Consider the following 25,567-nt stretch of genomic DNA (forward strand, 5'->3'; position numbering starts at 1 on the left):
GACTTTTGCTCTCTACTTCCAGCCTTTCCTAGGGATTAAAATGTCTGTTACAACAAGAAGTCATATTGTACTCATTGGAAAAAAAAAATCCTAACGATAAAAAGCAAACATGGATCCTAGGCCGGGTGGGGTGGCTCACGCCTGTAATCCCAGCACCTTGGGAGACCGAGGTAGGAGGACGGCTTGAGCCTAGGAGTTGGAAACCAGCCTGGGCCATATAGCAAGACTCGGTCACTACTTTTAGAAAAGCAATTAAAAAAAAAAAAAAAAAAGAGGATCCCAAGGGGGAAGGACAGAAAGAAGCTGGGACCTTGATAATATTACTGAGGTGGTACAAAAGCACTAGATACCTGGATACCTGGCATGTTAAGTATAATTTAAAAATTGTTCAGTGGCCTTTGAGATGTTTTCAACAGCTTTTTCTAAGTGGCTTAACCCCAACTCTGGGTCCATGATTTTAATGAACAATAGAAGTCCAGAATGTGGCCAATGTTCAGCAGACCTTAGTTCTAAGAAAGATGCTTCCCCTAGACTGTTCATAATATATATGAAGTCAGGCTTGATAATTTCTTTTGTCATACATCTCCTAGATAGGTACTTTTCCATTTCCAGGGGAGGACATTGTAAATTCAGTCACCACAAAGACAAGACAGTCTTTTGTTTATGTAAAGCCACGTAAGTATAGACAGGTGGCATTTCTGCATGTTTCTGCATCACCTATGTAGGTGTTTCCTAATAGAACGTGATTTATCTGAGTGACCAGTTATCAATAATGTCACAGCCACACTGAGGATGGGCCAGACAGGGCCAATGATGAATAAATGGCTATATATGGATAAATGTTATCTATATATATATCATCGCTGACCAATGAGTAAGAGGTGAGTTTACAACAGCATAATTTCTTATTAAAATTCACTGGACTAATCTAGGATCCAGCTATAATGAGGCTGCTTTCCTACAAAAGTTATCATTAGAAATACCATTAAGAAGCACACAGTATGGGACTTCCCCTCTAGGACTACTTCGTCATATGTCACTCATTAGGCTGCAGAAATTTTTTTAGGAGTGGTAAGTTAGTTCCGAAACAGTTTATAGGAAATATGAATTATTATATATGTGTGTGTGTGTGTGTGTATCTCAGTCTAGATGAACAGTCTGGCTAGAATACTAACTAAATTCATAGTGAATAAAATATGTATAGGCCACAGAAGCAGATCCAACAATTTAAGCAGTTCCCAAACTAGTGACAATCTGGGTCAGACTTAGAAATTAATTATTTTTCCATCTTCCTTGGGCTACCTACACAAAAGCCTCTAGAGTTGACAATTTTGACTATTATAGAAGCTATTTGTTTTGACCCAGTTTTTTGTTTAAGGTTTTATCTGTTCTGGTCAAGATTAACTGTAATGCAGGGTTAAAACCAGCTACTCGAGAGTCATGTATTCTTTTTCTAACCAGTGGAGGACCCAGAAGAAATGGGTGGCAAGCCTTCTCAAAGGTCCATCTGGTGAGATTCTGGGGAGCCCACTCAAGTGGGAAAGACCAAGGAAGAACAAGGCTTCTATTAGCAGGATTATCGGGATAACACTCAGGGCAATAATCCGCTCTGTTAATACGGTCTAAGAATACCTGGTAACATTCATTTTCAACAAGTTCAGTTTGGTACAACCAGTGGCCTAGTTCTAAACTAGGGAACCACTGTTGTCCACAATCAGGGCAATGTGAATTATCTGAAAACATTTGGACCTAGAAAGACAACACAGACAGCAATGTAACAGCAAGAGGCAACAATGACAAAGAGAGACACCCAAACACCAGTCCTATTACAGGTTTGGATTACCAATTTCTTAGTTCAACCAATATTATTTGGAGAGCCAAATAAACTTGGCTTGCACCTCAGTGCAATTCTTCAAGATTTCGTTGTCTATTTTTCACTCAATTGCAACTCAGTCTCTGAACTCAGGGACCGATCCAGTTTCTAATGTTATCAGTCACTTACTAGCAGTACAGATCTCAGGATAGCTCCTTCAAATCCCAGCTTCTCAAGAAGAGATAGGGCTCTAGTCTAAATTAGTTATATTTTTCGTATGCGTTATCAGCTGCTGGTGGTGTCATACAGAGGCACTTGGCTTACTCTTTGTTGGTAAGGTTACTGTGTCTGGTTGGTGAAACAGAGGAGCTGACAGGTCCAATGGGTCTTTTGTTGGCGCTGGCACTCTTGCTGTTGTAATACACGCACCCAAGTCTTAAGGCCTTGGCACCTTATAGCAATGTAGAGGGGTCAGAAAAACCTGGCAGAGTCCTCTTGAGTGTGGATCCAATGAAGTCTGTCTTGGGAGGACATTAATCAGGACCCAGTTGCCGTGAAGGAGCTGATGCTCAGTTGGCTGGAGAGTCTGGGAATGCGTCACATACCTGTAAATGATAAAACTTCAGACGACTCACAGGTTTTGCAGTTGTTCACATTATTATTAGAAACATGCATTTGGAAATTATTCAGGTTAGTTAAGGCAGATAAGAAATGTCTCATGGGTTTTCCCATGACTATTTAACATGGGTTCAAACCAACTGATATGTTGGCACCAGGAAGAATTCTGGATCATTTATACTAGGACTAGCTTAATTTTTTAGGACTGTATTTCTTCTTTACTCCATGTGTACCTTGGGAATAATAAGGTCTGTATAATCATATCTAACCTGGTAAAACTTAGCAATCTCTTACTTATACATCTCTTCTGTGAAACAGGTGCCACTTATGGTATCTCCATAATGTATGGGATAACATTAACAATGACAGCCTTTCGATAATAGGTTTCAATCCATCCAAAAAAAAAAAAGAAAAAAGTGTACACAGTTTTTAGATAATATTCTTAAAAGCTAACCATAGGCAGTTGGATGAAATCCTTTTGAAGGCTTAAAAAAAAAAAAGTCAAAAATCAAGAGGGACAGGTCTCATTGCTCACCATCTAGTTGGTTTTTTGTTGTTGTTGTTAGGTTTTTTTTTTTTCTTTTTGAGACAGAGTTTCATTCTTGTTGCCCAGGTTGGAGTGCAATGGCAAAATCTTGGCTCACTGCAACCTCCACCTCCTGGGTTCAAGCGATTCTCCTACTTCAGCCTCCCGAGTAGCCGGAATTACAGGCATGCGCCACCACACCCGGCTAATTTTGTATTTTTAGTAGAGACAGGGTTTCTCCATGTTGGTCAGGCTGGTCTCGAATTTCCAACCTCAGGTGATCTGCCCACCTTGGCCTCCCAAAGTGCTGGGACTACAGGAGTGAGCCACCATGCCCAGCTGCTCACCATCTAGTTTTATTGGTTTATACACCGTGTCAGTCTGAGAAGGCAAGTAAGGCATAGCCTTGAGCAATAGTCCTGAGCTATTCTTGGAAAATGCATAGAGTAAATCAGTTGGAATTTGCAGATGTTATCATCATCTTTGCACTCCTTCATGACACCGAATGTAGCATGTAAATAAGGTAGGACAGTACGATGTATGGAGCAACTAGAAGGCCACCTAGAGAGTGTCACAGATTATCAGGGTACTATATATACCATGCCTTTCTCCAATGTTCTTTTTGTAAATTCTGAGACTTGATCCTGTGAGAGTAGTAAGATACACTGGGGAGCGCATGAGTTAAAATATAAACATTTGGCCTGAAAAACAGAAGGAATTACAGCCTTAGTTGTGGTAAGCCAAAGCTTACAGAAGTAATAGCTGTGATTCTCAGATTTTAAAATGGTAAATTTAAAAGGCAAATGAAGAGCCTCTGATAGTGCTCTAACAACATGGGGCCCATATTTTGATGGGAGCCCCAGAACGGGTGAAATAGAGTCAATGTAGATATATTGATGTGTTTTCTGAGGTTAGGTAGCAATGTACGGGTGAAGGCTACTAATTCAGTTCCTCAGGCAGAGCAGACAAAAGGTTGGGTTTCCAACTCAATGACTACATACTTGGTGATGATAGCACAGGGCATAATAGATTTCTGTGAGGGTCTGTTGACAAGAGCTACCAGAGTAAAAGCTTCAGCTACTAAATTAAATTTTGGGTCTCTAGTCATGGTACAGAGAGATGACAAATAAAACTCCCACACTGGTGGAGCCCAATAAACACATACGATAAAATATAAAAAGTCTGACATTTAATTGATCAGATTTTGGATTTTTAGAGTGAAATCAAGTAAATCCAATAAGATACCACTGTAGTATCAGCAAGATACTATTTCATATCTACCACACTACAAAAACTAACAAGTTTGACAAAGGGGGTTCCACATACTATAGGAAAAACCACTCCTCCCAGAGGACTCCACTAGGAGTCAAGAGAAAGCCCTAAAGCTCCAAGTGCTCAGAATAATTCCATCCATTCACTAACCTTCAGTTTTCCAACTTCAGTAATCAAACAAGCACTAGAATTCCAAGTATTCCTGTATCAAGAGAACTCCACTGTTCCATATGTTCCAGACAAGTCTTCCCTCCTCTCCTGGTCCTTTAAACCTCTGTAGGTAAGAGCCAATAGGGGGTCCCAGAACTCCAAATGCTCAGAATAATACCACCCAGTACCAGCTTCCTCACTCATTCTTTAGCCTTAGAGCTACTGGATGAGTAGAAGTGAAGAGAGGGGCCTGGGAAAATGCTCCTGGCAAGATTCCTAACCCCCATCCCCACCCCAACACTCACAGCTTCACTACCATTATCTGCTTGAAAGCATCAGGATCAATCTCACACCTACATCTCTGTTCATGTCAATCACCACCTGAAACACAGGACTTCTTGGTTATATCCCATCCCCTTAGCCTCAAATCCCCCCACGTATGGCTCTATCAGTAATGCAATAACAAGTACTACGCTTGCTTTATTTTTTTTCACATAAAACAGGTACCATTTTGCTACAGTATTTATTTTGGCTATTTTTCTCCACTAAAATATAAACTCCCTGAGAGCAGGGCATTTTACCTTTTTATTTACTGCTATAGTGTCCTATAAATATTTCTGGAATGAATAAATGACAAAAATAAAATGTAACTTGAATTCTTATATTCTAATGACAGGACTACAAATCTGTACAATCACTTTTGGAATTGGCATTACCTAGTAAAGCTGAAGATGTGCATTTCCTATAACTCAGCAATTCCACTCTTAGGCACATACCCTAGAGAAATTGTACCTGTACATTTAAAAACATGAATAAAAATATTCATGGTAGCACTGTGTAATAGCAAAATAACAGCCACAATGGCCACAAACAGGAGAATGAGTAAATTGAGGTACTGCTATACAATAGGATACTGTCATCATAGATGAAACTCAAGAATGTTGAGCTTAAAAAAAATGTAAGTAGCACAAGCAAAAAAATAAACACATGCACACATTCTTATATAAACTTTCCACTTACATAAAGTTTCAAAAGGATATAAAATTAATGTATCATTTAGGGAGAAATATGCAATAAAGCTTTTTTCTTTTTTTGATATGGAGTTTTGCTCTTGTTGCTCAGGCTGGAGTGCAATGGCACAATCTTCGCTCACCGCAACCTCTGCCTCCTGAATTCAAGCGATTCTCTTGCCTCAGCCTCCTGAGTAGCTGGGATTACAGGCATCCATCATCATGCCCGGCTAATTTTGTACTTTTAGTAGAGACGGGGTTTCTCCGTGTTGGTCAGGCTGGTCTCGAACTCCCAACCTCAGGTGATCTGCCCGCCTCAGACTCCTAAAGTGCTGGGATTATAGGCATGAGCCACCATGCCTGGCCCAATTGTGTATTTTTAGTAGAGACAGGGTTTCTCCATGTTGGTCAGGCTGGTCTCGAACTCCCGACCTCAGGTGATCCACCCGCCTCAGCCTCCCACAGTGCTGGGATTACAGGCGTAAGCCACCGCGCCCGGCTGCAATAAAGCTTTAAAAACAAAAAAGAAGTCCAAACTCGAGGATAATTATTACCTCTGATGGGAGAGGGAAGAGTGGGAGATGAAGGGCATTCAAAGAATTTCAAAGATAATTGTAATTTTGTTTTCTTTAACTGGGTGAAAGTACAAGAATACCCACTGTATCATAAATCCTAATAGCTTACAGCATCTCTATTCAATATTTTATAATGTTTAAAAAGAGAGAGAGGTTAATAAGCAAAACCAAACTTCCACACTGTGGACAAGAAGACCAGCAGCAGTTAATCTGCTCAGAGGCAAAGCAGGCAACTTACATTGGGATAAAGAAGAGCGAAATAGAAGGATACGGATCTTTGGTTTCCTCACAAAATTTTAAGCCATCTCTTCATAGAAATGAGGTAAAAAGAAGCCTACCTAATGATTGTACAAAAGAGGGTTTATCTTAGCATACTCTCTGAAGGCATGAATTTGTGTGTAGGGAAGTTGCTATTTCACATGACGCCTTTATACAAATTAGAAAAAGGCACAGTTCCTCCAACAATATACAACTCAGAAAACTTTATTCGGCAGGATAAACAGTATACAGTAACCCTCTGTCTATTAGATAATAACATTTAGTAGCTAACACTTATGGAGTGCTATTTTCTGTTCTAAACACTTTATTCATATTAACTCATTTAATCTGCTCACAAATCCAAAGGATACTCTTCCACCATGAATAAATATTGGTGGTGGGAGAAATCACCTCTCATAATTTTTCACTTCCACACCAAAAACTACAGGATAAACTTCCAGGAGTCCTGAATCCTCTGGAATTACATATAAAAATCTTTACGGCTGGGCGCAGTGGCTTATGCCTGTAATCCCAGCACTTTGGGAGGCCAAGGCGGGTGGATCACGAGATCAGGAGATGGAGGCCATCCTGGCTAACATACGGTGAAACCCTACCTCTACTAAAAATACAAAAAAATTAGCCAGCTCTGGTGGCGGGTGCCTGTAGTCCCAGTTATTCTGGAGGCTGAGTCAGGAGAATGGCGTGAACCCGGGAGGTGGAGCTTGTGGTGAGCCGAGATCACACCACTGCACTCCAGCCTGGGTGACAGAGCAAGACTCCATCTCAAAAAAAAAAAAAAAAAAGAAAGAAATCTTTAATACATAGGTGCATTTTTTCCCAAAAAGATGGTACATCCTTTTAAACTCCCAGAGGAATCTGAAATGATTCAGGACCATTAGGCACTATGGTTCCTAACCATTTTGCTATCAAAGGTAACTTTTTTCCAACCCCACCCCTCCTCCCCCATTTTGGAAAGATGTCCAAACAATCTACAGTCTTGTAATAATTTCGTTTTCTAATTTTTAGTAATCAGATAAGTAGATCTGCCAAACAGAATTTCTAATAAAACAAAAAACTAATGCTACCAGTCTTGGTTTAAAAACTTCCAACTTTTTTTTTTTTTTTTTTTTTGAGACGGACTCTTGCTCTGTGCCCGGGCTGGAGTGTGGTGGCCGGATCTCAGCTCACTGCAAGCTCCGCCTTCCGGGTTTACGCCATTCTCCTGCCTCAGCCTCCCGAGTAGCTGGGACTACAGGCGCCCACCACCACGCCCGGCTAGTTTTTTTTTGTATTTTTTTAGTAGAGATGGGGTTTCACCATGCTAGCCAGGATGGTCTTGATCTCCTGACCTCGTGATCCGCCCGTCTCGGCCTCCCAAAGTGCTAGGATTACAGGCTTGAGCCACCGCGCCCGGCCCCAACATTTTAAATTAGACAAAATACTTTACATCCCTATAACAGAGTTAGAAAGATCTGGATATCCTAAAACTGGCTTCCTTTCTCAACTCCATTAGCTTAAGTCCTGATTTAAGCAGGACTTAAGCAGCTGATTTAAGGTAAGTATATGACTATCATTAGGTTTTTAGAAATGCTGAAAATACCTTGAGGACTACCATTAGTCTATGATTATTAAACATAATTGTTATTTGAGGAGCACACCATGTGCTAGGCCCAATGCCAAGTACTATGGATACAGAAAGAACAATCATTCAGGACTTCTAGATGTCTAGGGAATCCAGACTGGAACCACTGATTTAGGTGAAGGCTAAGGGCCCTTAGAGGGATAAAAAAAGATCCCCTGTAGAGATCACTGGAAATTTAGGGAGGCCCACAGCAGAAGCTGGGATGCCTGTATTTTCAAACCTCCTTCACTAAAAACAGTGGGCAAAAGAACAAAATTTGAGGAGCTTCTCTGCTGCACAAATGCTATACAAAAGAAAATACAAATCAGGGGTTTTATGTATGTGAACTAAAATAAGTTTAAGATCCTTCCTGAAACTTTATTAAAAGAAAATTTAGAAAAGAAAACAGTACTTTCACACTGAAACAGAAAATGTAGTTCTGTTTAATCCACTCAAATTTACATCAACCAACCATGGCAACTTTTTAATCAACTTCTCTAAATAGTCTACCTTGTTCTTTGCTATTTCCTGAATGTATGTTAGTAAGTTCAAATCCGCCTTCAATAGATAAAAATTCCCTTATTCTTTTTTGTCGTAGCATAATAATTAAGTTTCAGACTGAGTCAGGATTGGAATGACCTTTCCAGGCAATTTATCCCTTAGACTTTAGCCTCAACCAATTCCTCATATGATATATAAAATCAAGATAGGCACATAGAAAAAGTAAAAATGCTTTAAACTCTCTTGAATTCCCATTTTAAATATTTTCTTCTAGGGGGTACTACAGTCAAGGCTAATCAATAATCATAACTTTGTTTGTATGAGATAGTTTCTCCAATAAGTTTCATACACAAAGTGAAATCTTAAGAGTTTCCTATTTCACAACTACCTTCTGAATTTAGATAATGAGAGATTAAGGAGTATGAGAAAAGGAATCATTCTTCTTTTTGAATTCATATAATCTAAAATAATTTTGTGTTGAAAATAAAATGCTCTTGGAAAAAAGTCAACTTGTTTTGTGAGAAACTACTTGGAATTTGGCAATCTTGAGATCACTGAGAGAAGGCATATGGATCACAATCTTCAGTACTATGTAGTACACACACTGTTCCCTCTTTAGAACAGATAAGCCAAATAAAAAATATGATCCAAGGTTAGAAAATAGCTGCAGAATGTTCTCCTCTCTCTTGCCCCAGGAACTGACAAGCAAAACAGGTGTGTATGCATTGCTAGCATACTTTTTGAGGGGGGATGGCCATAAAGGAGAACAACTGGTTTAGAAATTTACTGGTACATTTCTATCTATGTTGCTCTAATGCTCCAAAAGTCCATAGTCCAAATTCTGTCTACAATTTCACTTCAAAACACCAGCAGCCAAACCTTTAAGGCTAATACACAACTTTCAACAGTCAGATCTGGTGCCAAGCTTAGGTATTTCTATAACCTGTGCTAGCTATTTATTGTTTGTCTAAAACTAAATTTCTAAGTCTTGCCCACCCCTCTGTACCATACCCACTGTCATAGCATCCCAGCATTATTTTCACAAATGTTCGTTTCTCTGTATTTTCACTAACTGGTCACTTATTTTAGATTTTTGAAAGGGAGTTTTTTGAAAAAGTACTAGCCTAGGAACAAAAAGCACTCTACTTCCCTAGGCAACTGTTTTTTACACAGGAACTGAATGCCTGGCGAAGTTGAAATTCTGTAGATATTCTGAGTACAGAAAGTCTTCCTTTCCTACTTACCCTTCTTCCTACTCCCTCCCAACTCCTTTGACTTGTCTCTCTAGTTTCAGTTGACCACGCAGAGGTATTAAGCTATGCACGAAGGATCTAAGAGTTTGCTAAGATTTCCGATAGTGGGTGGCACGACTGGCTGCCAGGTTTAGTTCAACTTCCCTAATCACTTTTAGTATCTACTTCAAGTCAACATATTTTTATTAAACTTTTTATTTTGAACTAATTTTAGACTTACAGAAAAGTTGCAAAAATAGCACAGAGTTCCGTTATATCCTTCATCTAGCATCTTATATAATTATAGTTATCAAAAACAAGAAATCAACATTGATACAATTCAGTTAACTAAACCACAGGCTATGTTCAAATTTCATCATTTCTTTTAGTTGTTATTTTTCCTTAGTCTTCAGTCTGTGACAGTTCCTCAGTGTTTACCTGTCATTTGCGGCCCTTTCTTGTCTTTGTGACCTTCACACTTTTGAAGAATACTGGTCAGTTATTTTGGGTTTAGTGTTGTTTTTAATTTTTAAAAATAGAGATGTGGTCTTGCTACGTTGCCTAGGCTGGTCTCGAACTCCTGGGCTCAAGTGATCCTCTTGCCTTGGCTTCCCAAAGTGCTGGGATTACAGTCATGAGCCTCGGCACCTGGCCTGGCCAGTTATTTTGTAGAATGTTCCTCAGTTTAGATTTTTATATTTTATCATGATTGGAAAGATAAAAAGATTATGCATTTTTGGTAATAACAAACACCACAGAAATGCCACTGTGTCCTTCTCACGGCGTATCTTTGGGTTCATGATGTCCTTGTCTTATTACTGGTGATGTTAACCTTAATCACTTTTTTAACATAGTATCTCCACTGTCAGATTACTATTTTTTCTTTGTAGTTAATAATTATCCTGGGAGAGATACTTTGAAACTATGTAAATATTCTGATTGTCCTCTAACTGGATTTTGTCTGCAACTACTAACGGTACTGTTTCCCTAATGGTGGTTTTGTATTTCCTTTTTTCCTTCAATGTTTACTAACTGGAATTCTTCTGTTAGAAAGAGTTGTCCCTTCTCCCCTACTTATTTATTCAGCAATATCAGTATGAACTCATTTTATTTTATGGGTTAAAGTCCAATACTATCACTATTCATTTTACTGCTCAAATTGCTCCAACCTGGATACCAGGAACTCCTTCAAGTTGGCTCCTTTTGACAAGGTCCCTAACTTTTTCTAGCATTTCCTTACTTTCAAGCACCACAGGATGTTTCAGGCTCATCTTGTATTTTCTCTGCCTCCGCACTGAAATCAGCCACTTCTCTAAAAAGTCCTAGTGCCTTTACAAACCAAGATCTGAATGCTCAGTGCTACTGGGGTATAACTATCAAGCCAACAATATGGACAACAAGTGTGTTTGTTTCCTTACTATATTCAACTCATTAGCTAGGAATCATTAGCATTACCTAGGAACTTGCTAAAAGAACAAATTCAGGCCCCAACCTAGACCCACTAGACCAGAATCTCTGAGAGCCTCTGGCAGGAGTTTATGTTTTAACAGATTTGCCAGATGACTCTGGTGTTCACTATAAAGTTTAAGGAGCATTGCTTTAAAGTTAGTTTTCCCTCATTATAAATCTTATATTTTTAATTTTAAAAAAGGAAAGCTTGCCGGGCGCAGTGGCTCACGCCTGTAATCCCAGCACTTTGGGAGGCCGAGACGGGCATATCACGAGGTCAGGAGATCGAGACCATCCTGGCTAATACGGTGAAACCCCATCTCTACTAAAAATACAAAAAAATTAGCCGGGCATGGTGGCAGGTGCCTGTAGTCCCAGCTACTCGGGAGGCTGAGGCAGGAGAATGGCATGAACTTGGGAGGCAGAGCTTGCAGTGAGCCGAGATCATGCCACTGCACTCCAGCCTGGGTGACAGAGCGAGACTCCATCTCAAAAAAAAAAAAAAAGGAAAACTTAGACCCAATAATTTGCCTTGTATATAAATTATATTTTTACTACAACTAATAAAACTATAGGTGAATGGCCTCATCTGTTAAGGAACTAAACATTTCCCTTATCTTCTTTATTTTCCTACAACATTTGTTAAAAATCTAGTGATCAAAGTAGTTATAAAGGGGGGTAGGGGCGGGAGGCGCAGTGGCTCATGCCTTTAATCCCAGCCTTCTGGGAGCCAAGGTGAGAGAATCATGTCAGGCCAGGAGTTTGAGACCAGCCTGGTCAACACAGTGAGACCCTATCTTTACAAAAATACAAAACATAGCTGGGTATGGCAGTGTGTGCCTATCGTCTCAGTTACTTGGGAGACTGAGGTGGGAGGATCACTTGAGCTCAGGAGTTCAAGTTTGCAGTAAGCCATGATAGTGCCACTATACTCCAGCCTGGGAAACAGAGCAAGCCCTTGTCTCAAAAAGAAAAGAAAAGAAAAGAAAAGAAAAGAAAAGAAAAGAAAAGAAAAAGTAGTTATATACAGTACTTTAAAAAATACCGTAGTCAGGTATGGTGGCTCATGCCTATAATCCCAGGAAGTTCAAGCAGGAGAAGACTGCTTGAGCCCAAGGGTTCAGAGACCAGCCTAGACAACATATCAAGATCTTGTCTATACAAAAAATACAAAAATTAGTCAGGTATGGTGGTCTGTGCCTGTAGTCTCAGCTACTTGGAAGGCTGAGGTGGGAGGATTACTTGAGACTGGGAGGTCAAGGATGCAGTGAGCTGTGATTGTGCCACTGCACTCCAGCCTGGATAAGAGAGAGAGATCTTGTTTCAAAAAAGAAACAAACAAAAAACTTTCATACAAAGAATGTTATAAGTCAGCCTCCAGGATCAACTCCTATCTACAAATATGACCTAACATCCATAAAGCAAATCTACCAAACATAAAACCCAATATAGCACTATCCTCTAAGGTCAGACTGTCTAGGCCTGAATGACTGCTCCAGCTTCTGACTTGGTGTTTCTCTTTCTCTCTCTGCCCTTGGTTTTCTTTGTTTTTTGTTTTGTTTTTGAGACGGAGTCTCACTCTGTCCCCCAGGCTGGAGTGCAATGGCGTGATCTCAGTTCACAGTAACCTCCGCCTCCCAGGGTCAAACGATTCTCCTGCCTCAAGCCTCCCGAGAAGCTGGGATTACAGGTGCCCGCCACCATGCCCAGCTAATTTCTTTGTATTTTTAGTAGAGATGGGGTCTCACCATGTTGGCCAGGCTGGTCTCAAACTCCTGATCTCAAGTGATCCATCCACCTTGGCCTCCCAAAGTGCTGGGACTATAGGCATGAGCCACTGTGCCCAGCCCCTGGCTAACTTTTTCCTTGGTTTTCTTAATTATAAAATGGAATAACAGTACTTAGATGAAAGAGGCAATGTGAAGATTAAATGAGATAATGAGCAATACTGACAACCACAGGGGCAGAAAAGAAGTCCTCAAAAACTGTAAATTGTTATTATTTGAACTACTACAGGCAAAACCAAACAGCTTCATTTAATTAAAACAAAATCCCAGAAGACACTAATGTTTTAAAATTTGACTTTTTCCAAAAATGTCATTACATTTACATGATATATACTCATAGTCAAGGGCTGAAGGAAAATCTCCAAAAACCAAACAATTTGATTTGTTGAGGTAGTGGAATTATAGGTGAATTTTCTTCCCAGAAATTTTGATTACCAAAATTATGTGCACAGTTCATAACTGAGTCATGGCACCAAAAAAAAAAAAAAAAAAATTCATGTGTCAGCTCCTTTAAATACTAGTAAAAAGGGAAACAGCCCACACAGTGACAAAATAGGAATTCAAACCCAGCTATGACTCCAAAGTCTATGCTCATTGGGACACCCTTCCTTATTCCCAAATGTTTGATTTCTGTGCAAAATTTATGATAATGTATGATCGCCCTACGAATTCCTTCTTGTGGGACACAGTTTAATCCAGTAGTTCATATGATGTAGAAATATTAAAGAAATTTTAACACAATTAAAATTCTAAACGGTAAATAAAACAGCCAATTCTTCATTCTTCAAATTTTTTGGGAGGTTGTCAGATCTCCAAGTTTATGGGCCTTCGCAGTTAACTTAGTGAACAACCTCGAAGTGATAAAGCAGACAAGGCTTCTTGAAGCAAACTTTCCTTCAGGAAATTCAAGTGGCATTTCAAAGAAGTGTGGACTTTCCTGGAATAGAGTTTTGACTTCTGTGTTCCATGGAAATGAATGAAACACAGAAATGACTTCTTAGGCAAAAATAAGTTATATACAAAATACAATGCATTGTTAAAACACCCAATAATCCTCAAATAATTAGCTACATTCTGAAGTTAATTTACTTGTGAATTATTGAAGCTCTCAAGCTAGCATTACCTCTATATTAGGAAAGAAACTAGATAAAATAGTTCTTAAATGAGTCACGAAAGGTTGCGTAACAAACCTGCAGAAAAACAGGTAATCAAGTTGTGGACTGCACATTCAGCATAATAAACATTATTGAAGACAGGCACTCAATTTTCATAGCAAATGTTAGTTTTTCAAACTGTTCTAATCCACACAAAGGCTTCCAAGAACATCTGTAGTTACTCTACCATGAAGTTCCTTTTTTTATTAAATGTTTCCACTGGCCCTTTATATACTCACCTTGTGCTCAAAAAATAGAGCTCAAAAAACATGGATAACTGCCACAGCTTAAAGAAAGGATCTCTCATACAGATTCAAAAGAAAACGTGTTACAACCTAAAGACAGGTAAAACAAAACCAGTATGTTTAATCTATATAACTCATTTCTGGATCTGTGTAACAGTATAAAGTCTGATAATTAAGTTTATCATAAAGTACTCATAAAGTAGAGAGTACTATGAACTTTGTTAAAAGAAGGAAAAGGCACAAACTTTTTCATCAGGTATTAAATACAATTGGGAGAATGTACATATATAATATGTAAGCAAAATGGTAGGAGGTCTTACTGAAACTTCAACTTTGCCCTTTTTAGCACCATTTTTTTTTAAGTACTATCTTTTCAGGATTAAGATTAAGAATGTCGAGATCCTAGGCATGCTGGGCATGGAGTAATCGCCACCTACACTAGTAGGCAAATTTCCCACTTACATTTCGAACCCTAAAATAATTCTGCTTCTCATATTAAAGTCTAAACCCCAAAATTTACTCACATCTTACCCCATTTAATATTTATAAGATTCAGTTTCTTTTTATCCTAAAACAAAAATATACCCCCAACCTACCTCGTTTACTGTTTGAGTGAGGCCAGGCGTGGTGGCTCACGCCTGTAATCCCAGCACTTTGGGAGGCCGAGGCGGGAGGATCGCTTGAAGCCGGGAGTTCGAGACCCGCCTGGGCAATACAGTGAGACCCTGTCTCTACAAAAATAAAAAATAAAGTTATTAGTGGGGCATGGTGGTGCGGGCCTGTAGTTCGAGCTACTTGGGAGGCTGAGGCGGGAGGATCGCTTGAGCCCAGAAGTATGAGGCTGTGGTGAGCTACAATCACGCCACTGTACTCTAGCCTGAGTGACAGGGCAAGTACCTGTCTCAAAAACAATAAAAATTAAAATACCATTTGTGCGGTAGGGAGGTGGGGGTGGGGAGGGGCCGTTTCTGGAAGTCCTTTTGAAAAATTCAAGACATTAATTCCAATACTAAAACATGGAAAAGTTGCATAGTCATTTTGTTTACTTACAAATTCTGGCGGGGTTTCAAATCGTAGAACTGTTAGTATCAGGAGAGCCCTTCGAGTGGTCTTTCCGCTCCACACCGCTCGGCTGCACCCAGCGGCCGCTGCGGCCCGAATGTCGTCCAGGGTCCCCGCCCATATGACAAACACTTTCCGCCGGAAGGCGCCTGTGGAATGCTGGGACTAGTAGTCTCCGCGCCCTGCCTTCTGCCTTCTCTATCCTTCACCCTCTACTGCCAGGTCGTCTGACCCAGCGACAGGCGCGGTAAATGCGCGACCAAACCGCGGAGGTCCCCGAGTTCTCATGCTATCTGACAGGATTACAGGCATCTCTGTAAGACGTCGACCACCCTGACCCATATGACCTGACATTCATAGACTGAAGAAACTCATAGGACCAACACAGTGAGAAGCAGTACCAAATGATAATGGCAAGCACCAAGTCCTGGAACACACCCTCTGTGCCATTAAGAGGAGCATGTACTCAAACGAATTGCCTAATCTAAACCTCAGTTTGCTCGTGTGTCAAATGGGGACAACGTTACTTACCTCATAAGATGGTTATGAGTAAATTAGATGACATATGTAGTATGTCTGCTAAATGACAGTAGTGACAAAAAAATAGCTATTGTTTTGATCTATTAATTTTATAAATGTGAAAATTAAGAGATGGCGAGCAATTTACCCAAGAACATACAATTTGTTGGGGGCAAAATCGAGTAAGTCTAAAATTCCTGTTCTTGACCTATACCAATTCAAGACAAATCTAAACCAATTTCAAGAAGAAATCTACTCATGTAAAACTCCCTTCCCCTTTCCTCAGTTTTATCCATAACAGTCCTGACCAACACACTATTTTACTTATTTTGATTTTTGCCCGACTCCTCCCATAGAATATAATCTCCAAGTAGGCAGGAAACTTTTTTTTTTAAATCAATTTTGTTCATGCTGTATCCCCATCATAGAGAACAGGGACTGACTACTACATAGTAGCTCAGGTATTTATTGAATTAATAATTCCTCATTTAATGTGATTTTTTGGTGCCTTCACTTCTCAACCATCCTCTTTTGGCAGAAGTGACAGGATATGGTAACACTCTTGGATGGTGTTTAATAATTAACTGCAATTCCTAATTCAACAAAAAGTAGAATACTATATTCCATCCATTCATTGTGTTTAATTTCAGTATAACATTTCCAGCTATTTTCATTTGTATTAAGTCATTAAAATATTTTTTCTATCATTTGTAAGACTGGGGAATAAATGGAGCCAGCTACTATATCTTTAATTAACTTCCTCCTGTTTAATATTTTAATCATATTTTCCTTATTAAAATTAAGTGTTGCCCACTTCATTTCTACTACTAAGTCACAACAGATAGATGATTTCTCTTTAAATAAATGAATTTCTGCTTACCCTAACCAAAAGTTCCTGTACAAAATTTGTTCTCAAATGTTTCATTTAAAATAATTTATTTTGACCAGGCGTGGTGGCTCATGCCTGTAATCCCAGGACTTTGGGAGGCCAAGGCGGGTGGATCACCTGAGGTCAGGAGTTCAAGACCAGCCTTGACAACATGGCAAAACTGTCTCTACTAAAAATAACAAAAATTAGCTGGGCGCGGTGGCAGACACCTGTAATCCCAGCTACTCGGGAGGCTGAGGCATGAGATCACTTGAACCCGGGGTGGCGGGAAGCTGCAGTGAGCTGAGATTGCGCCACTGCACTCCGGCCTAGGCGAAAGAGCCAGACTCCGTCTCTAAATAAATAAATTAAAAATGAAACAAAGTAACTGATTTAGGAACCCAGTCTCAAGAGCACAGGATTTCTAGACCTAGCCCTAATAGTTAAGTGTGTGAATTAATGCCGGTCATTTAATCTGAATTGTAATTTTTCGTGTTTCTCTTTCCCAATAAATGGCAAATTCCCTAAAGGTAAAGCAATCTTCCTCATTGCTGGCATAAAATACATGTTTGGTAAGTAAATGAATTATTTAGTGTATTCTTTGTTTTAACCATTTCTTTTCTTTCTTTCTTTCTTTTTTATTTTTTTGAGACGGAGTCTCGCTCTGTCCCCCAGGCTAGAGTGCAGTGGCCGGATCTCGGCTCACTGCAAGCTCCGCCTCCCGGGTTTACGCCATTCTCCTGCCTCAGCCTCCTGAGTAGCTGGGACTACAGGTGCCCGCCACCTCGCCCGGCTAGTTTTTTCATATTTTTGTAGCAGAGACGGGGGTTTCACCGTGTTAGCCAGGATGGTCTTGATCTCTTGACCTCGTGATCTGCCCGTCTCGGCCTCCCAAAGCGCTGGGATTACAGGCTTGAGCCACCGCGCCCGGCCTAATCATTTCTTTTCTTACTGGTCTTCTTTTATGAGTCGCTGAATTCCTCCAGATTTCTCAAATTCCCAAAGTAACTTTAACATCCAGAGCTGAGGCCTCCTTTTTTAGTGGCCCAGCGCATCCCTTATAATATTGGCTATGAGTCTACTGTCACTGTAATGTCACCTCTTTTGAGCAACTCTTATAGTCTGGATAATAGCTACAGCAGAGTATCTAGTTTTATAACAGTTTAGTTTTGCCTCAGAGTTAGTCAGTGTGGTATCTGCAAGGTTTCTAGGTGAAGGAGGCAGTCACAGTAGAGGTAGGTTTCTGTATGCTTACAACCTACACAAGAGAGGGAAAATCCTATGCATATATATATATGTATGTATGTATATTACCATTAAAGTTACTATGCCTCTAATTTTACAGTGTCTCATTAATTTAGTTGAAAGGCCATTCCTAAGCCTTTACAAGCAGTTTTAATTACAAAATATGCACATTCTGATTATTCAATAATATGTAGAACCTCTCATCTTCTCTGATTGTTCAGTATGTATAATCTCTTCTCTTTTTTAACTTGTCCCTCAACCCTAAGTTTTACAAGCCTGTATCCAAGTTTTATAAGCTAGTATCCCAGTTTCTATATAGTCATCTGTCTTGGTAAAATGTTTCAAGGAGACTTTAATGTTCATAACATGAACTCAATATATTACCGTAAAATTTATATTTAATAATTAAATCTATCAAGGAACTTACACTATTGTGTTACTAATGAGTCATGTAATAGCCACCTTAAAGGGAAAGCCCTACTTAAAACATAAATAAAAGCCATGTATTACCATATCAATACTTATCAGTATTTTGTTGGAAAAATCTAGCAAATTTCCGAAATATACCATCTAATCCAGGCTGACAAGGGAGAGTACCCTTTTCATTTTTCCTTAAAAGACAAGAAGAAAGAAGAAAAAGAAAGAGACAGGGATAAAGAAGTCTCTTTTGTTACTTTCCTGCAGTTTTGAAAAGCTATATTGTATATAAAGCTACAGTAAACTAAGCTCCTACCAGGCCAAACCCTATCTCACTCTAAAACTCTAATTCCTCGTGCCTGTGGCCACATTTATGGACAATATTAGTAAAAACATAGTACACTGCCAGGCGCAGTGGCTTATGCCTGTAATCCCAGCACTTTGGGAGGCCGAGGCGGGCGAATCACGAGGTCAAGAGATCCAGACCATCCTGGCTAACACGGTGAAACCCCGTCACTACTAAAAATACAAAAAACTAGCCGGACGTGGCGGCTGGCACCTGTAGTCCCAGCTGCTGGGGAGGCTGAGGCAGGAGAAAGGCGTGAACCCTGGAGGCGGAGCTTGCAGTGAGCCAAGATCGTGCCACTGCACTCCAGCCTGGGTGACAGAGCAAACTCCGTCTCAAAATAAAATAAAATAAAAACTAAAAACGTAGTACACATTACGACCTAAGTAGTTGAAATTTGTGCCAAGTCTGAGCAACAAATGAGTTGCTCAGAAGCATTTTAAGGTGATTACTTGGAAGAATAAACAAACACCTTCAAACTTTTCAGAATCACTCATTGTAACTGGTATCCAAATTACAATTTTTAAAATCTGTTCACTCCAATCATAGCAAGTCCCACAAGAAGTTGTATATTTGAAGGTGATTTGAGCTTTTTTTCAATAATTATTCAGACTTTACACGAACTTAATCGACCTTCTCTGAGTGTGTCTAAATTTGGTTAGGTATTTGCAGATTAGCCACATCTATAAACATGGTATATGGAGGTGAAACAAATAGCTTTTACCATGCTTATTCCAGAAAGTCCAGAAAGCATTTTAAATCAAATGTAGAGTATCACGTCATATCCAGAATAAAAGTAAAAATAATGGATCACAACTTAAAATTACAGTACTGTCTTTAATAAAAAAACGTGTTCCTCACTGTGCACAATGTAGCACTAACATGGTCTTCCGAACAGTGCTGCTTGGTATAAAACCAAGAAATATTAAAGACCAGGAATAAGGTCATGTTTCCTATGGGTACATTTCGGAAAAGAAAATACATTCAAAGAGTATGACTGTAGACAGGATTTTGTACAACCTCAACAGGTGACAAAATTTAAAACTAGGTAACCGCCTTCATAAGGAACTTGAAACTAAAATTTTTGCCACGAAAACATGACATGTGCAAAAGTTATCTCTCTGGCCATCGCTCCTGCTAAGGACACTGGGAAGGACATGCTCAACGTAGCAGTCGATCAAAACGATTCCAGGGAAACTGCGCAACAGCCTGGGGCCGAGAAGCGAAACCTGGTCTTCTTCACCCTCGTCTCACTCCTTTTCCCGCAGACTTGGTAGTGGGAGATAGGACGGGCGTCTCCTATATGCAGTCAAAACTTGCCACGAGCGGCTCGACTTGGGACAGGCAATTTGCCCTGCCACCCTTCCGTCGCCCCCACCCCTCCTTTACTGAAGGCCGAAGGCAGAGACGTCCTCCTCCCCCTTCTCCTCCTCTTTGGTGTCTCCAGCCAGGAGGCGGGAGCGACCCACAGCAGCTGACCCAGCTCAGGCACTGCCTCTTCCACAGCCCTCAAGACACACCATGGGCCCAGAGGCAGGTTTGCTACACAGCAGCGACGACGCAGGCGGCGGCCCCGGCGACTCGCAACTGCCTCCCTGACCACAGCGACCACCGCCTAACACACCCGAGAAGCCATCGCCGCCACCGGCAGGAGAACCTAGGATCCAGAAAGCCATCCTCGCGATCAACTAAAGCTACGTCAACAACTATGGCGGGCGAGGGACCGCGGGCGGAGGCGGTGCGGGAAGGATGGGGTGTGTACGTCACTCCCAGGGCCCCCATCCGAGAAGGAAGGGGCCGGCTCGCCCCTCAAAATGGCGGCAGCAGCGACGCGCCTGCGTACGGAACTCCTCTGTCGCGCCAGGGCCGGCGGGAAGTGAGGTTCTCGGAGGAGCCGCCAGAAGTGTACGGAGACTTCGAGCCCCTGGTGGCCAAAGAAAGGTCCCCGGTGGGAAAACGAAGCCGGCTAGAAGAGTTCCGGCCCGATTCTGCGAAAGAGGAAGTGAGAGAAAGCGCGTACTACCTTCGTTCTAGGCAGCGGCGGAGGCTGCCGCGACTCCAGGAAGCCGAAGAGATGCAGACGCGAAGGGCTACCCGCCTTCAGCAGCAGTACTCACAGCAGCCTCCGCTACAGCCGTCTCCCGTTACGACCAGGAGAGGGCTGCGGGACTGTCATTCCTCTGAAGGTGAGGACCGCGGAGGTAACAGTCCCAGCCGCGAGCCAGGGAACGCGCGGGGGCGGGCGCGCGCCTCCGTGGAGCTCATCCCCGCCTGGGTACTAAGTACTGGGATTGGGTACTGGGTACTCCTCAGTCCCTTCTGGACGTGTGTCGCCGTGCAAGGGCCATCCTGACCCGCAGCGGGGAAGGAAGCGCCGACCTAAGGAGTGGAAAGATGGTCGTATGGAGCGACCCGGGCAGGGCTGGGGCGCTCTGACCAACATCGGGCATCAATTTAGGGGAGTCAGGGCTGCCTTTTTCTGCAGGCCTTCACGAGGGGACAGCGAATTACTCCAGGTTCGGTTTCATTTTGGTTTCGTCTACCCTGCGGATGTTTCTACGGAAACCACTTCCATTTCCTTTTTTAACGCTGGCAGGCCAGAGTCTCCAGCTGAGGATCAAACCTTTCAGTCGTTTTCCCTCCCCACCCAGGTGGAGAGAGAGAAAGGAGAAATTTTGTGAGTGGGCATTTCGAGGGATTGCTGAGTTTAGTTAATTGATTTGAGACCTCACCCAATACTTACACCGAAATGGGGTAACTCATTTTTCCTGAACTCATGTTCCCCAGTGTCTGATAAACTTGAGCTGATTGCTCTTTCTCCAGTGTGGTGGTCCCTGCCAAAAATCTGCCACTTTGGTGGCCGTCACTGTAACCTCAAGTAGTCTGGCAAATCAGGCTGACAAAGCAACCTGAAAAACAATACTATTAATTAGTTTTCGTCTAAATGGACAAAAGGGATGCTGACAGAGTGAATGTATAGTGTTAGGTAAGTCATAGGTGAATCAGTTTCCTTAACCTATCCTCTCCCACCCTGCCCCCCCATTTTGGGACCCAACACTGAGTCACAGATGAAGTTTCATGTTAGTCCCACGTAAGGCACCTGTGAGGTAAAAATCAGCGGACCTGAGTCACAATGGGAAGACATAGTTTGTGGTAGACTATTGATATGCGGAGGAGTGGGTTTTCAGCTTACAGCACGATGATAGGCTGCAAGTTTACCTGCTGACTCGTGAAGGTACTGACAGATTTGAAGACTTGATTTTGGCAACTTTATGTTAAAGTTGTGTCAGTTACTTTTGGGTGTAGCAACTCAAGACAGTTTAGCCCATATATATGTGTGTTTTATCTCTTTTAAGATTACAAAGTTTTGGCCGGGCGCGGTGGCTCAAGCCTGTAATCCCAGCACTTTGGGAGGCCGAGACGGGCGGATCACGAGGTCAGGAGTTCGAGACCATCCTGGCTAACACGGTGAAACCCCGTCTCTACTAAAAAATACAAAAAACTAGCCGGGCGAGGTGGCGGGCGCCTGTAGTCCCGGCTACTCGGGAGGCTGAGGCAGGAGAATGGCGTAAAAACCCGGGAGGCGGAGCTTGCAGTGAGCTGAGATCCGGCCACTGCACTCCAGCCTGGGCGACACAGCGAGACTCCGTCTCAAAAAAAAAAAAAAAAAAAATTACAAAGTTTTTGCAGACAAGGAGCCTATCATATATATTTGATAGTAATTTAAGTACTTGGTTTAATTCAGTATCTTTCAGTACCTGGAAGAATGCTTTGCACAAGGTAGGCAATAAATATGTTACATTGTATTGAGTCCCACAGAGCCTAGTGCAGTTATATAGGCTAACATTTTTTTAACAAGTAAAGAATTTACCCCTATTTTATTAAATCTTTAAAGATCTAAACATTTTCACTCTTCTGCATTCTTCCACATTGTTTGTGATTCTCTACCCCATCTTTTTGATTTTCTGAAATGATATATTTTTGTAAAACAACAGTGGCAAATATTACTATATTCTAACGAATTAGTTGTATTCTGTCCCAAGAGGAGTTCTGACTAGTTTAATTCCTAAATTTTGGTAAACCTAACCACCTGTTTCTAAAGAAATGAATTTCTTGCATTTTTGCATATGTATTATTACAAAAATGCATAATCTGTGCCATTATCTCCCAGGTCATATATTCTGAATTTTAACTCTAGTTACGTCTGTTTTTTAGAGGATGAACCATCTTCCGAAACTGATTTAAGCCAAACGATTTCAAAGAAAACTGTCAGGAGCATACAAGAGGCTCCAGGTAAGAAGAGTTGACTTTTTGTTTATCTCCTTACCTACCAACTTTTTAAATGTTCATTGAAGTAAGCAATGTAAATATGTGTAAAGAAAAGACAAGGGCAGACATGTGAGTACTCAAGAGTACCAGCCACCCATATAACCTTGTAACATACATAATATACCAATTTCAAAGAAGAGAAAACTGAAGCACAGAGAAGCTAAGACAGTTCTGTAAGGTCACGTATGTGACTGAGCCAAAATTCAGACCCAGATTTGTCTTCTCCAGAGCCCTTTCATCTTCCAAGTGCCTCACTATCATTCTCTCATGTCATAACTAGCTACTCAGTAAAGTTTGTTAAATGTCAACTGAATGAATATGTCATACTGTCCTCTGTTTAAAATGGATTAAGTTTTTATTATTATACTTTAAGTTCTAGGGTACATGTGCACAATGTGCAGATTTGTTACATATGTATACAGCTGCCATGTTGGTGTGCTGCACCCGTTAACTCATCATTTACATTAGGTATATCTCCTAATGCTACCCTCCCCCGTGCCCCCACCCCATGACAGGCGCCCGTGTGTGATGTTCCCCATCCTGTGTCCAAGGGTTCTCATTGTTCAATTCCCACCTATGAGTGAGAACATGCGGTGTTTCGTTTTCTGTCCTTGCGATAGTTTGCGATAGTTTGCTAAGAATGATGGTTTCCAGCTTCATCCATGGCCCTACAAAGGACATGAATTCATCCTTTTTTATGGCTGCATAGTATTCCATAGTGTATGTGCCACATTTTCTTAATCCAGTCTATCATTGATGGGCATTTGGGTTGGTTCCAAGTTTTTGCTATTGTGAAAAGTGCCACAATAAACATACATTTTGCTTAAGTGCATCCTTCTTCTCAAGAAGCTTATGCTATAAATGGAAATTGAAAATGTTTACCAATGTAAGTGACAGATTAAATGGAATCTGTATGTAGATTACTTGGACTGTATCAATAGCATACTGTGCATTCACTATTACTAGAAATAAGAATATGTCTGTCTTTGAGAGGTTTGAGATACTCAGGGTTTTCTTCCTCTAAAAGGTGCTTTTATACTACATCTAATACTTAGCATATTCCCATCCCATGCCTCTTAATGAAAGGAGAGTTTAGGGAATTATTAAATGCTTATAAAGTCTAAGAGAAATTATTTAGATGGAGTCACTCTTTGATGGAGGACTGCTTTAAGTATAAGTTTAAGGTAAAGATAAGCCCTTCTTCCTCATAGAATGATAGGCATTCAGTTTAACTTTGATATTCAAAACAGTGCTATAATTGTATGTAAGGCTACCGGTGTGGTCTGAGAGAAAATTATGCAAAGATGCCCTTAAGAATAAAGACCTAGGCCGGGTGCAGTGGCTCACACCTATAAGCCCAGCACTTTGGGAGGCCAAGGTGGGCGGATCATGAGGTCAGGAGTTCGAGACCAGCCTGGCCAATATGGTGAAAACCCCGTCTCTACTAAAAATACAAAAACTAGCCAGGTGTGGTGGTGGGCGCCTGTAACCACAGCTACCCAGGAGGCTGAGGCAAGAGAATCGCTTGAACCTGGGAGGCGGAGGTTGCAGTGAACCAAGATCGTGCCACTGCACTCCAGCCTGGGTGGTGGAGCCTGAGTCCGTCTAAAAAAAAAAAAAAGAATAAAGACCTAAACCAAAGGACCACCTTATAAAAAAACATAGTAAAAATACATCATTTGGTCATCTTGTTATTGAAAAACTTGAAAAATGTTGATTAATTCAGAACAGGAATATAGTTTGAAATCTTCTCATTGTTTGAAATTCCATAATTGAGTTGTTTTCACTTAAAATAGCTGTTAGGTTGTTTAATCAATTCAGGTCATATATACCTACATAACAGTTATTCTCCTATGGCCAGATTCATTCCTTTCTGGAAATTATGACACTATTTTTGTAATCCAAAAATATATTAGGACAAATTTTATTTATTTTTCCAAAAGTTAACCGGATATTTTTGTTCTACTAGTGTGGTTTCTAGCTGAATAATCATAAATAGTTGTTCTTAAATGCTTACTATTTTATCATGAACATTTGCTTCTCTAGCTACTGTAGTTAGAGCATTCATTCTCCAGATACTTATTGAGCACCTACTTTGTGCCAGTCTCCATGCTTTGATTTGAGGGTGCAGTGGTGAACAAAAGCAGACAAGTGAGGGAGCCTCCTATCAAAGAAGGGTACTTAATATTTTATTCTCTCATACCTCTGTCTGGTACCCTATTCATGTACTTTACGTGGGTTATGTATATAGTAGCATATACAGGAAATGCTTCTTAAATGAAAAGATGGGAACTGAAGTAGTGATTAATGTCTGTAGAGTAAGTTTGATTAAATGTAGCTTAGTAAAAGCAAACAAACCACAAACAGATTTTGAGGTTTAGTTTTTAGTTCAACCTGAAAAGGCTGGAAGTACAGAGAAGAAAAAGAGAAAGGTAGTTGTAATATGTGGAGTAACAGGAACTAAAATTTGCCTTTATTATCATGTGTGCAGGGTTTTCATTTTCGTTTTTGTTTTAAAGAGACAAGGTCTCACTGTCACCCAGGCTGGAGTGCAGTGCAGTTATACTGCA

The 25,567-nt window shown here is 40.8% G+C and overlaps 4 protein-coding genes across 14 annotated transcripts in view; 2 read left to right on the forward strand and 2 right to left on the reverse strand.

Moving 5' to 3' along the window:
- LOC716654 (torsin A interacting protein 2) overlaps positions 1-14,837 on the reverse strand; it is a 35,464-nt gene extending 20,627 nt beyond the window's left edge. Inside the window, 1 exon segment of the mRNA NM_001261130.1 lies at positions 14,808-14,837. The gene's annotated coding sequence lies outside the window, so the exon portion shown is untranslated.
- Positions 1,138-14,830, reverse strand: LOC716691 (torsin 1A interacting protein 2). The gene is given in 2 exon segments (NM_001261631.1): positions 1,138-2,418; positions 14,808-14,830. A coding segment is annotated over 1 exon segment (396 nt). The 5' UTR covers positions 1,744-2,418; positions 14,808-14,830; the 3' UTR covers positions 1,138-1,347.
- A 5,321-nt stretch (positions 14,838-20,158) lies between the features above and the next one.
- LOC144340607 (uncharacterized) lies at positions 20,159-20,388 on the forward strand. The gene has a single exon (XM_078001034.1). The coding sequence runs from the start codon at positions 20,190-20,192 to the stop codon at positions 20,265-20,267; it is 78 nt and encodes a 25-aa protein (XP_077857160.1). The 5' UTR covers positions 20,159-20,189; the 3' UTR covers positions 20,268-20,388.
- TOR1AIP1 (torsin 1A interacting protein 1) overlaps positions 20,159-25,567 on the forward strand; it is a 37,823-nt gene continuing 32,414 nt past the window's right edge. For all 11 annotated transcript variants that reach the window (XM_028850972.2, XM_028850985.2, XM_078001029.1 and 8 more), the window contains exons 1-2: positions 20,159-20,854; positions 22,884-22,961. In XM_028850972.2, the coding sequence (XP_028706805.2) occupies positions 20,377-20,854; positions 22,884-22,961 (556 nt within the window). In that variant the 5' untranslated portion in view covers positions 20,159-20,376. The remainder of the gene's footprint in view (positions 20,855-22,883; positions 22,962-25,567) is intronic.

Source organism: Macaca mulatta, chromosome 1 (genome assembly GCF_049350105.2).
Source record: "Macaca mulatta isolate MMU2019108-1 chromosome 1, T2T-MMU8v2.0, whole genome shotgun sequence".
In the NCBI taxonomy this organism is placed as follows: domain Eukaryota; kingdom Metazoa; phylum Chordata; class Mammalia; order Primates; family Cercopithecidae; genus Macaca; species Macaca mulatta.